General features: G+C 40.4%; 1 protein-coding gene across 9 annotated transcripts in view; it reads right to left on the reverse strand.

The window, feature by feature from the left end:
• The window catches only part of PTPRQ (protein tyrosine phosphatase receptor type Q), a 200,190-nt gene that overhangs the window by 38,056 nt on the left and 147,987 nt on the right, over window positions 1-14,147 (reverse strand). For all 9 annotated transcript variants that reach the window (XR_006274423.1, XM_043492806.1, XM_043492801.1 and 6 more), the window contains 6 exons: window positions 11,729-11,915; window positions 5,184-5,428; window positions 3,742-3,808; window positions 2,872-3,030; window positions 1,877-2,099; window positions 1,290-1,363 (listed from right to left, as the gene is read on the reverse strand). Coding sequence is in view for 8 of the 9 variants with exons in the window: in XM_043492806.1 (XP_043348741.1) it covers window positions 1,290-1,363; window positions 1,877-2,099; window positions 2,872-3,030; window positions 3,742-3,808; window positions 5,184-5,428; window positions 11,729-11,915 (955 nt within the window). In the remaining variant the exon portion in view is untranslated. The remainder of the gene's footprint in view (window positions 1-1,289; window positions 1,364-1,876; window positions 2,100-2,871; window positions 3,031-3,741; window positions 3,809-5,183; window positions 5,429-11,728; window positions 11,916-14,147) is intronic.

Raw genomic sequence — 14,147 nt, forward strand, 5'->3', positions numbered from 1 at the left:
TAAAATCTGCAGTTTTGCGTAAGTGAGGCACTCCTGCTCAAAACTAATTATTATGCCTGCTTGATCTGGCCAGGCAAGAGCCAGCTGTGATGCCATCATTCCCGTGGAACCTTGGCACAAGGTAGTATTGGCACTGAAAAAGAGATCAGGAAACCCTAGGACTTAGAGAATTTACAGTGCTGTTTTTTCTGATTTCATGTCATAGTAAAGGCAACCATGTCTTGTCCAATTGTGGCACACGCCAGAGGAGCAAGTGGTGCAATTTTCAATAGTGCAAGTATAGTAGGGACTATAATTAACTCAGTATTTGCCTGTAAAGCATTTCATTCTGTGCTTGCCTGGATGGTTTCTTTAAGCCACTCAGGGAGTTTCTGGTGCACAGGTACCTTGAAGGGGAAGGAAGGGGTTGCAATCACAACTCCTTTCATACTGCCATATCATGCTGGCCCTTCAGGGTATTGCTTCAATGACTTTGAGTGTCAGAGATTTCTAAGGCAGAAAACAGCATTTGTAATTTCTTTTTTTCCGAGCATTCAGGGTCAGGGAAATAGACCATTCAGATTGGGCACTAGCATTTGGGTACTTCCAATATGTGACACTTCATTTTCTAAGACAGATCAGGTGGGCTGGGGAGCTTAGACGGCACAAGATGAGTGCACAGAGGAGGAAATATGCCCAGCAGCAGCCCTGTTATTATCTAGGGACTTCTACAGCTTGCTCGGGTTCCCCTTTCCAAGGGATGGTAGTTTCCTAAGTATCGGTTTACTATTTTGTTAAAGAAACCTACCAATTTCAAGGGATCTGCCCAAAGAAGTTTGAATCTCACTCCCTCAGGATCAGTGCAGCTGCTGCAGCAGGTCTGTGTGGTTTGGGGTCCAACAACAATTATGCCATTGGCCAGTGACATCCAGTATTGTCTAGGTTCTTAGTTAGAACACTACTGGTTTAAGTAGAGCCTTGCCAGTCTGTTTATGATCGATAAAAGTTGTTTATTTTTGTTTGAACATGAAGGGTCAAGGGATCATGGCAGGATGGCTGCCAATAGAAAGAATGGATCACAGCTGAGACTCATGAAGAAGATCAAGCAACTACTGTGGCACGGCTTTGCGGGGCATCCTCTGGGATGAATGGATTTCCAGACTGTGCACTCTTGAGGTTAAGCCTGGCCCACCGAAAGTTGTGGTTATTAATTTAAAAGTGAATGATCTCATAAAAAGGAGAGGGAGCAATTTCATAACTTAGATGCTTTTGAAATATTAAAATGTCTTAATAAATTACGTTCTCCTTACCTAAAGTTTTGACAGGGTCAGAATAGTCTGAATCTGTAAACTGGCCTTTAATATTTGTTGCTCTGAACTTAAATCTGTAAAATAATTAAGTAAATTCAGGAATCATATATTTACATACAAGTATTAAAATCATTCATTCAGTGAAGAACTAGTAATTATTCCTCATTTTGGGGCAAAACAACATGCAATCAGTATACACGATATAATTTAAGAATCCTAATGTCAGCATGTTAAAAGTATACTGCAGATGCGTGAAATGGATAGTACTTATCTTGCACTTAGACTTGCTGAATTCAGGAAGAACAATCTTATGATACTAAAACAAAAAAACTACCTGTCAGTTGTCTCACATTTACAGTCCAGTAAAAAAAATTAAGTATATGAAAATTTAAAACCACTTCATACAGAAAGTCCCAAGGTGCTTATGGCTTCTTGTGAAATCACTTTAGACCTAGCCTTTTCTTAAATAGGCCTTAACAATATATTACCTTTGCATTTTGTCTGATTGTCACTCATATAAATGCATATTTTTGTTTAAATATTTTTATTGCTCAAACATTGATAGAGAACTTGAATCATATACTTACAAGTACTGCTTTCTTGGTTTTAGGGGGCCGTTGCAGATTTTATCTTCACTCCCAGGTATCATGCATGTAGTATCAGCACCTATAACATACATATCTTCTTTGCCACTCAGTCCTTCCTTTCCTTCTGTACAGGGTGGGTTTGGAAAGCCTTCATTTGTAAAATACGGCCTTGGTTTTTTGAAGTAGGCATCATACCACTTAGTAACATTTCCATCATGCTGAACTATTGTCAGAAGAAATTAATTATAAATCATTTCAATCCTAAACAGATTGCAGTTAAAGAAGGTAAACCAATGGTTGTATTTTCAGAAGTGCTTAGCACCTAATAGCTCCTATTTAACCACCTCAATAAGTGACCATTTTTCAAAAGTATGAATGGTATACACTAGTCCCATGGGACTACTTATATGAGCAAATGTTCATCAGCAAAAGCTCATCAGTTCATCAGTTCATAATCTGACTCGTACTACACAAAATAAATTTACATGACTCCTTCCTGCTGTAAAAGAGAAATGTTATCTTGGTTGCATTCTTCTAACAGAAAAAAAATGGCTACAGAAGGAAAAACTGCTAAATGGAACCTTCAGATATTTTAATCTCACAGATATAGCATGTGTTATTTTTTAAAGGAAGTCATGAACAAAGAAACGGATAAACCCTGAAAAAGATAATGAGAAATAGTGTATGGGTGACTTCAACAACCAACAGCAACTATTTGTCAGCTGAAAAGGTGAATGCCTTAGATAGGTTCCTTGAATCCACAGAATTCTACAGCACACAGATAATGCTTCAGATTTGGAGCAAGGAATGATAGCACAGAGGTACCACATGAATGACTCCTGGGAGTATTATAATTGCTGCAGTAACTGGTCAAACGTCTCCCAACATTAATTCTGCATCACCCAATAAAGGCAATAAGGGAACAGAGTAATAGGTCAAATGCAAGAACTAAAAAGTATGAACAATTAGCAAAAGAACATAATAGCTTTCTCTACCTCCTGCTTCTGCAACAAGAACTTGTATCTTCTTGATAGGTCCATGATCATCATTATAGTAGCATACTGGCATTCTGATAGTAATTGTTGTAGCAGTAACAAGTAGTGTCCCACTAGTATCAAAAATTGGTGTTGGTTTCTTATTAGGTCTTGGTGGTTCTGTTTTAAACAAAGACAAGCCAAGATGTTTTGCTTTCTAATTTATTAATTAAAATCACATAATTCAAGCATGTAATTGTGTTATACAATATAATCCTCTTATTTGGGACATTTTGGTGGATAGCCTAATGTCCTAATTAAGACGCCTATCCTGCAACGGGATCCTTGAGAGGGTGAGAGTCTGCCCTCACAGATTTCCCCTTTGCAGGATCAGAGTACATGTGACAGGTTTGACTAAGAAAGAACACTTTTAAAAAAAAATCTTAGCCTTTGTTTTTCTATCTGTGAAATGGGGACAATGATTTTATTTGCTTCTTGTGGATGTGGTAAGGTATAAGTACATATGGTTCTATAGTCTATTTCTAAATGTCATGGTGAGGTATAACTAAATAATATTTGTAAAATGGTAAATTCTGATAACTTTTCATATTGAGTAGTACCTTATTCCATAAGTAGTCCCACTGTTTTATTGGTACTAATTATGGTGTATGGTACAATTCATCTATCAGCAAGGTCCTATATAAAAACCAAATATTATTAATCTTATGTAGTAGAGGCAGGAATAGAACTCAGGCATTCAAGGCTCTCAGACTTATGCTCATTCTTCTAGGCATTGGACAGGAGGGACACCCATATGCATGCACAAATTTACAGTAATTTTTTTTTAGAGCTTATAGGGATCTCAGCAAAAAAACATTTTATTATGCATACCTTTAATATCCATAGTTATTTTTAGTTGGATTTTTGGCCCTGCACCAGCACCATTTATTGCATACACCTTAAAAAGAAATGAACACTTTATTTTATTGAAAATCTATGTTAAACTTAAATAAGCAAAAGCTAAATATATACTTTTTAAAGGAATAAAGAATCCTGCAATTTTATAATATACGTAACATGACAAGACTGAAGGGTTTCAGTGATAACAAACTTTGAGATTGTTATTTATTTTATTCATGTGGCCAGAATGCACGGTGGAACTAGAACCTTAATTTATGTATATATGGAGCAACATTATTTAAAATACGTATTAAAATTTCCATACTAATTTATCTCTAACTCCATTCCCTTGTACTCTCGGGAACACACTATTACACTTGCATGTCTCTCTACCTCTAACTCATTCCCTGATTTTCTTTAAATCCAATTTCAAGACCTAGCTCTTCCTAGCCTATCATGAAATCCTATTGCCTGAGACTCTTAGTTTCTCTCCTGTTACATGGTCTTTATTTCCCTCTTGACTCCTGTTCCTCTGCATATATAGATGCTACCCTATGATAAATTATGATTAAAATTATTCTATCTGCATGCAAAGCTTGAAAGCACTCATAAAGCATTTTGTAGTACTTTTGTATGAAAGAAAACATACAAAAGTAAATTGGATACTATTATCTGATTCTCCTACATTTTTTAAACTGCATACCAGTGGACCAAATTCTGCCTTCAGTTATACCTGAGATTCTCTGGATTTACAGCAGTGCAACTGAAAGAAGAATTTGGCCCAATTTGTTTATTCTTCCAAACTCCTTTGATATTCGCGAAATCAGAAAGGGAGTAGATTTACACTATAAAAAAATTTCCAGAGGGACTCTCTCCAGTTCCTTCCTAGGTCATTCTTTGAGCCATTTACGCCACTCATCTCTAAAATCATGAGGAAAACAATCCCTGGTATAACATAGTTAAAACAAGGTGTGGGGGTGGAACAAATCCAACCTTCGAACAATTATTTCTAGGAGGATTTTTACTCTTGCTTCTCCTCCCTGCCTGTCCTAATCCCCGATTGCTTTAACAGTGTGACTATAAGCAGTAATAAAGATTCATCTGTAGTCACTGCTTGTAGGATTGGGCCCAGAGACTGAAACAAAAAACAATACAAAACAGAAGACCACCTTGGGGATCAAAAGACAGAACAAAATTTTGTAGCTGAAAGGGATGTGCCGAAGACTGGCTTGATGATCTAGGATCTAGTCCTACAAGGTGCTAGCTACCACCAGTGAGATGCTAAGAGTCCTCAGTTACTACTGATTTTCCCCATCCACTTTATACCTTTGGTTACAATGCCAGGGAACAAAATCATATTCTGGGTTTAGGCCTTCACTCCTTAATCAAGCAAATCTGTTGACATCAAAGACAGAGAACTGTATAAGCCTTACAATGACATTATACGTATGTCCTCCTTTTAGCCCCTCTATCACTGCAGTGACCGATTTGTTTGTTTTGTCAATGACACTTAGATTATGAATCTGGACAACAGCAGGGTCATCTTCTTTGTAAATCATGGCTTGATACACTTGAATATTTCCATTGGGTTCAGATGGTGGCACAAACGTCACTTGGAATTTTGTTACTTCATCTGGTATCTTCTGAAATGTTAGGTTGTTAGGTGGGTCTTTAGGCACTAAAGGAAATATTTCAGAAATTCACTTTAAATTGGAATTTATTACTGTTATTTATTTATAGATTAAAATACAGAAAGGTTTCAAAAAAAATCTTTTGGACACCAGGATTATACCACTGCTATTTAATTTGATTAATTAAAAACTATTACCCCAACAGTAAGTGCCTGTGCAAATATTATATTAATCTCACAGATAGCAAACCTAATTATTAGAAGCCCACCATAATTAGCATCAGATCATAAGCAACCACCCTCATCTCTAACTCCATTGCTTCCTGGACAGCCCCATGGAAAGCATGAGCCTTTAAATATGCTCTGAATATAACAAATCCTTGTTTGGTTAGACCATGGGGAGACGTGTCAAAGTTGGAAACCCCTTTCTGAAAACACTGTCAGCAGCAACTACCCTCACTACTTTTAAACCAGGGGACTGATACAGCATTGCTCAAGGAGACTCAGTCTTTCCACTAACTGATGCCCAAACATACTTGGGCCATGTCTACACTACAAAGTTAAGTTGACTTTATGTAAGTCGACACTGAGCCTCTGATTTAAGCAAGTCAATCTTCCGTGTCCATACTACGCTCATTGTGTTGGAGGAGTGCATCCTCACTAGCAGGGCTTGCATTCACGCATAGAGCTATCCCACAGTGCATGTAGCTGACTGGAATTTTGGGTTGGGCTTGCAATGCCTTATGGGACCAAAACATTGGTGCAGGTGGTTATGGGAACATGGCATTAGCTTCTCATGATGCACTTACCTCCCTCCCTCCCTGAAATCAACAGCAAACAAACCAAGCCTTTTTCGTGCCTTTTTTCATAAGCCTGGGTTACTTGCACAGACGTCATGGCATGATAAGCATGGATCCCGCTCAGCTGCACACTGTTGCTGTGAGCATTACACACACCTCACGCCTTATCCTGCAGTATTTACACAGCTGATACAGGAGCCAGCGTGTGGAACAATGTGATGCCATGCTAGCAGCTAGGGTGACCCGATGTCCTGATTTTATAGGGACAGTCCCAATATTTGGGGCTTTTTCTTATATAGGCTTCTATTACCCCCCACTCCCATCCTGATTTTTCACATTTGCTGTCTGGTCACCCTACTAGCAGCCCTGTTGGAAGTCACAGAACAGAGCAATTCGCAGTTGCTGGTGACAGTCATGCATCACCTTTACATGATTGAGTGCTGTTTCTAGGTCTGGGAAACAAGCACTGACTGGTGGGATTGCATCATTATGCAGCTACGGGATGATGAGCAGTGGCTGCAGAACTTTACAATGCATAAGGCCACTTTCCAGGAATTGTGTGAAGAGCTTTCCCCACCCCTGAAGAGTGGCAATACTAAAATTAGAGCTACTCTGACAGTGGAGAAGCGAGTGGTTATAGCTCTGTGGAAACTTGCAACGCCAGACTGCTACCAGTCAGAGTGGCATCAATTTGGAGTGGGTAAATCTACTGTGGGATCTGTTCTGATCCAAGTCTACAGGGCCATTAACAGATTTTTGCTAAGCTGAGTAGTGATTCTGGGCAACGTACAGGACATAGTGGATGGTTTTGCTGCAATGGGGTTCCCTAACTGTGGTGGGGCAATAGACGGAACGCATATCCCTATCTTGGCACCAGATCACCTTCCAAAGAGTACGTAAACATAAAGGGGTACTTCTCAATGGTGTTGCAAGCGCTGGTGGATCACAGGGGCCATTTAACCAACATCAACATGGGCTGGTCGGGAAAGGTGCATGCATCTTTCGGAACACAGGTCTGTTCAGAAATCTGCAAGCAGGGACTTTCTTTCCAGACTGCAAAATAACCACTGGTGATGTTGAAATGCCAATCGTGATCCTGGGAGACCCAGCCTACCATTTGCTCCCATGGCTCATGAAGCCATATATAGGCAGCCTGGACAGCAGTAAGGACCAGTTCAATTATAGGCTGAACAAGTGCAGTATGGTGGTGGAATGTGCCTTTGGATGTTTAAAAGGTCACTGGCACAGTTTGCTTACTAGGTTAGACCTCAATGAAAGCAAAATCCCCATTGTTATTGCTGTGTGCTCCATAATATCTGTGAAACAAAGGGAGAAAAATTTCCTGTGTGGGGGAGGGATTGCAGCCAATTTTGAGCAGCCAGACACCAGGGCAATAAGAAGAGCACATTGAGGGGCTCTGCGTCTCCGTGAGGCTATCAAAACCAGTTTCATCAATGAGCCAAAGTAATACGACACTTATCTTGAGATCTGTGGTGTTCCTTACCAAACTGTCCCCTCCGTTGAATTTTCTCCTCTGTAAACTCCACCCCCACCAACCAAGGTGTGTTGGATGAATAAAGAGTCTTTTCTCCTCAATCCGTTAAGTTTTATTATGCACACGAACACACAGACAGCAAAGAAAAGTAAGATAACCTGGGTCAAAAGGACTGATAACACTGTGGAGGGACAAACAAGGAAAGCTTGCTTATAATTGTACTGCAATAACAATCAAAGGTGTGGGAATAGATGCCTTCTGGTCCTTGTACCCTCCCCTGGTGTTGAGTGCCAGGGATACCACCCACACGTCTCATAGGACATTTAGGGGAGGAAGATGTAGAACTGGGTGATGATGGCAGCAGGTTCAGCAAAAGCTGTAGAGGGACTCTAGCATCCAGCTGCATTTCTTGAACCTCATCCAGATGCCTCAGCATGTCTGATTGCTCCTTCATAATCTGCAGCATTTCTTCCTGAGTGACACACTCTTGTTCCCTGCATGTTCTCCTGTCCTCCCTTCCATGTCCAGGTTCTTGGACAGTATAATCCTCCATGCTCTGAGCTCCATCTTGTCACTCTCAGAGGCGTGCATTAACTCATTGAACATGCCCTCCTGAGTGCTCTTTTTCTGCCTTCTAATCTGGTAAAGTCTCTCTCCAGGTATGGAGGATGTGCCAATGGACAAGGTTTCAGCTGCAAGGAATGCAAAGCACAAGGGTAGCATTGACAGTGCATACATTGTTTCTGGTGCAAGGTTAATTTTTTTTAATAAAAAAATCACCCCTCAATACACTTCACTGCAAACCACAACGTAATCACAACTGGCTATTGGAAGAGTCAGTCTGGTGCTCCAGCCATGGTGAATAAGGCCACGAGGCATGGACGAGGGGTCTTATGCCTCTGCTTTTGTGAAGACATCTTCGGGATCACAGGTTGGAACTTGAGAAAAGTCCCTTTTCCCCTAGCAACCTAGATAGTGCTTGAGGACAGGCAGCAGTGTAAAACCCCCCAAATAGTTTTTGTTACAAAAGCAGCGCCAGGTTGGGGGGGGAAAGGAGACAAACAGGAAGCCGTCAGCCCACCTTATTTTTGTAATGCTTGCAATACATGGTGATCCTTCCAACCAGAACCACGGCCATTTGGGAAAGCGTGGTTGTGTGACCCATATTTCACCAAATGGGGGGCAGATTACTTGAATTGTTTGCAGTTTAAGGGCTAGCATTGAAACCTTCCCCCGTTTTCCCTAGGTGACCCTATGCAATATCACTCTCCTGAGGGTAACAGAGGCAGAGCAGATTTTGCAAGCGTCTTGGTACAGACCTGGTCCTTGCAATGCTGTGTGCTGCAATGATGCCAGAAAAGTTAATACTGGAGTGGCGCAGGAAAGTGTCCCACAGTGGTGGATGAAATAAAGAAGCCCTTCCCAGAAGCCTTCTGCAAAGGATTGCAGAGTACCTCCATGAAAACTTACTAGAGATCTCCAAGGAGGATTCCTGGGTCACCCCGGTGCTCATAAACAGTCTTTTTCAGAGAGCACCCTCTGGGTAGCTGGAGTAGCCACCAGTAACTACTACACCTACTTTTTTGTTCAGATTAAACATAAAAAATAATAGCATGTAACCCCTACAGTTTGATTGGAAATGTGTACTCACCAGAGGTGCCTTCCCCGGCATCACGCTCCGACACCAACTGGTCCTGTGAAGGGATGGGCTCTGGGGTTAAAAATGGTTCTTGCCTGCCTCACATCCTCCTCTTCCTTGTCAACAATGTCCTCCTCGTTGTTGCTCTCGGTCGCCCAGGGCTCCTGGGACGTATCCATGAAGCATTTTGGGGTAGTGGTGGGGTCACTGCCAAGAATCACATGCAGCTCCTCCCATAAAAATGGCATGTCTGTGGGGCAGAACCAGAATGACTGTTCGCCTCCCTTGTCTTCTGGTACGCTTGCCGAAGTTCCTTTTTTCATGCGGCACTGCTGTGTGTCCCTGGCGTAGCCCTTTTCCTCCATGCCCTGCATGATCTTGGCATAGATGTCAGCATTTCTTCTGCTGGATCAGAGCTCTGTCTGCAGATTCTTCTCCCCACACAGCAATAAGATCCACCACCTCCTGTGTACTCCATTCTAGAGCACATTTGCGGCCTTGAGTCTACATAATCAGCTGTGCTGGTGAGCTCTCCACAGTGAGCAAACAGGAAATGAAAATTCAAATGTTCCCAGGGCTTTAACAGGGGAGCGTCTGTTTCCTGTGTACCTCTCTCATATGCAGTGGAGTTGAAAGTGCTCTCCCTAGTAGTCAGAGTGGAACACTGTGGGACACCTTCTGAAGGCCATTCATTCAAATTACACACCGCAGTATCTACACTATCCCACGTCAACCCATGGATGTCGAATCAAGCGCTATGCCTCTCGTGGAGGTGGAGTACAGAAGTCAACATTACAGGCCACTTAGATTGGCAGAAAGGACTCAGCAGTGTAGACACATACATTATTAGATTGACTTAATGCAGTTTATGTCTACCTAAGATTGTAGTGTAGACCAGGCCTTAGTGTTTTATAGTGAAACCAGCACTTTAAATTCCATCCAGAAATTTACTGGTAGCCAAAGCAGATCTCAGAGCACATTTATCATGCTCTTTCCCAATAATCCTAAGGTAGCCCTTTACAAAAACACATTTATTCAAAAAGAAATGGAGGACTTGTGGCACCTAAGAGACTAACAAATTTATTTGAGCGTAAGCTTTTGTGAGCTACAGCTCACTTCATCAGATGCATTCAGTGGATCCGATGAAGTGAGCTGTAGCTCACGAAAGCTTATGCTCAAATAAATCTGTTAGTCTCTAAGGTGCCACAAGTACTCCTTTTCTTTTTGCGAATACAGACTAACACGGCTGCTACATTTATTCAAGTAGTTTATTCTCAAGGTGCAAAAGCAAAAATAATTTTACCAACAGCTCTGTCTAAAAGAAAAGGCTGTACCTCTCTTTCCAGGCAAAGATAGAAAAGAAGTTGTTTTGCCTACTCATACTTCCTGAGCAGCCAGGGATATAACATGACCCCAAATTGTGAACCCAAGTAACCGAAGGCAAGCACACTCCCTCAATCAAGGGGTCTGATATAATCCCTGCTTGCTTCCCAGCCCACAGATATCAATTCAGTCTTCTCTGGATTGAGCCTATGTCAGCTAGCCCTTCTCCAAGCCTTAACCTCACTCAGATACTACATAAAAAGCTTGAGTGTGAAAATCCGTGGCAGCACTTTGCCTTGTTATGAAGCTAATCACACTAATTCGTATTCCTGGACTATTATTCTATCATTAATTTAGGTGTAATATCACAAAAAAGTAAATCTTTAAATTAACCTTTTGATTCCTGCACAAAATTGCTAACTGTGCCATACCCACTCTACTGTGCGCCATTCATTTGAACAGAACACAGTGATGTTCAAAATAGGTCCAAAAATCAATATAGGTTTCCCTTCATTAGAAAAGAAGAGATTAAGAACTGTAACATTTACATTACATAAATGATCATAATAAACAGCATACATGCTTGAGGAAAAAAACAAGATATTTTTAAAAGCGAGGTTACAGTCAAGAAGTTGACTCTGAAAATTTGGAAATTTAGAGACCTATCTTCATGGTCGATGTCTTGACTGCTGAGGCAGTCTGTTCCTTAGGTCAAACAATCCCTTTAAAGTGTACAGTATTGCCTTGACATTAGATTGATTTCTGCCCACTACAGCCTCCTTCCGGCCTCCTTGTTTAGCTGTGCATCACTCTTACTCAGATGTTAAACAGGCATAATGATTACCCACCTCTGTAAAGCACTTTGAGATAGATGGATGATATGTGCTAAGTATTAGCAGCATTTATTTTTACTGTCACTTGTTGTCTATAACCACACTTTAACATCAAGGGTAATTTACACAGCTTTATTGTGAGAGCAAAATCTAAAGAAGTATAGCTGATATTCACGATTTACATTTTCTTTATTGGACAGGTATCAAGAAAAAAAACCCAACAGTGAATTTTAAGTTAAAAAACACACAAACACTTACCTGCCTCAAATGTGGAGACAATTACTGAAGTACTAGACTTGCCTTCAATATGTGCAGCACTTACATCTCCTGTAAAAGCAGTGACTACTACAGAATATCTTGTGAATGATTTTAAATCTGAAGTTTCCAGGGTTTTACACTCGTAATTTGTCTTGAGAAATGAAGCTTTATAATCATCACTATCTACCTATAAAATAGATAAATACAATACCACAAAAATAGTACATTAAATTCACAAGATCATGTTACTTATATAGTGTATTTTATTTACATCTACCTACATCCACACAGAAATATATAAGGACTCCAATTAGCAAGACTAAATTGCAGCACAAGGGAGTAGGCAGAATAAGAAACACACATCTCTTACCACCCATGTGGAACCACATTATCATTCCCCTCATCACAACTCCAGGCCTGGGGGCAGTGGAAATGGATGGCATGTCAGATACTGTCCTCCACCAAGCAAGCACGTGGGGAGGGGATGGATAGAACATTGATCTGGGGAGCTATGCTGGTGGGAAGAGGAAATTCAGCTGAACCTTGTAAAGGGCTAAACTAAAGTTACTTCGCCTAGTGAGCAAGAAAGGAGCTCAGAGAGCCACAGTTCTTTTCCAGGACTCCTTCGAGGGCTAGGCAGCTAAACATCCTTTCTTAGCCTAAAAACTTAATCAAGTGTCAAATATGAATGCATTAGCAGGACAGCCAAATCCCACATCTGGATAGTCAGTTGGGCACATTTAAACAAAAATGCCGCTTCACTTGTATAAGTGCCAATTTTTAAAAGCCCAATCCTGCACAGCCGTATGTTCATGATTAAGTTTGCTCATAGAGATCCAGAAGATGGAGTATCATGAGCCTTGTGTGATGGGCAGTGCACAGGATCACTGCCCCAGGAGCAAATGAGGGACTGAACTGTGACTCAAAGAATCACAATTTGGTCCTAGATTTCCTTTTGCTTTGCCAAGCCCACTGTTTGTGGCAGCTTACTTCTCTCTCTGTGCCAGCTCAGCTGACATGTTGAAGGGACAGAGTCAAGGCTCCACCAACTCCTGTCCATGCCCATCTGTACAAGAGGGGGAGTAGCAACTCCACAGAGACTGTTCTCCCCTGTGCACTGGGACTTGCAACTTGGGTAGCTTAGGCAGAGCAATAAGAAGACCGCCTTATGCCCCTTTGCTCCCTTGTTTAGGCACAAACCACAGGTCATCATTAGGCCCACAAATAGTCCCACTGAAGTCAAATGGACTTGTCATGTGTGTAAATGTATTAATATGAACAAGTATTTGCTGGATCATTCCCTAAGGATCAATACATAGCTTGTTGCACAAAACTGGTATTGGTACATAAAAGCACAAATCTATTTAACTTTATTTAGCTGTGAAATTTTAATTAAACATTATAAAATTCATTAAGGAGTTACTCATTGCTTAATAGCTTCTTTCGAATAGTGGTGGCAACCTGATGGCTTGATACTTTTATAAATAAAATGGACAAAACATTCATTCAGAACAATCCTCCACTGGCAGAGAGCTGGGCCAGATGGCCTAGTAAGTTTTTTTAACTTTATGAAAAAGTAGATAAGTGGAAAAGGAAGCTCTTCTAATAGATGATCAAACAACATTTTATTATGCCCCTTCCTTATGGTCTATTCCCACTATTATAACATTTTAAAATGATGTTTTCATTATTGTTTCTTCGATGTGTAATTTGAAGGAAAATTAGGTAGCTGTACAGTAGTTTTCCCACTGGGTAAACTTGTATTAAATGCAGCTGCTAAAACATTAGGATCATTCAAGCACACTTTTTCTTTGACAGATGTGCCTCTATCCCCACTGAGGGTTAACCTTAACTAAAGTTTCTGATGCACTAAACAGACATTCATTTCCTGGGATGACCATCAAGAGATGAGGTATTTTTTCATATCTTACTATCAGTTATATGGCATTTAAATATTTAAAATATTTTACAAATCCTTAAGGAGCCTGATCTGAGAACTAAAATACTAAAATGTATGTAATGTTGTAAAATACAGAATGTTTGTTGAATTTGGAATCTAAATACATAATTTTCCCAGAGGGCCACCAAAATTTATACCAGTATTTTCACTGCAGACAGACTATGACAGTTTTATTGGACTTTAAGCAGTAGTGGACCTGACTGTATAACGCTATTCACTATGGAGATGACACCTGTAGCTACTGATCATTGATTAGACAGTACCTGATTACAAGCAATCTCTAAAATTAAATCTATAAACTAGAAACATTCTGAATGTGAACATTTCCTTAAAATCATGTTTGGTTACTGACTGAATATTCAAAACAGCATTTTAAATTCCTGCTAAATATTTACCAACACGTTTGAGAAATCCAGTAATTCATTATAACTTACCGGGTACCTTATTATAAATTATAGG

The sequence above is a fragment of the Dermochelys coriacea genome, chromosome 1 (assembly GCF_009764565.3).
Source record: "Dermochelys coriacea isolate rDerCor1 chromosome 1, rDerCor1.pri.v4, whole genome shotgun sequence".
In the NCBI taxonomy this organism is placed as follows: domain Eukaryota; kingdom Metazoa; phylum Chordata; order Testudines; family Dermochelyidae; genus Dermochelys; species Dermochelys coriacea.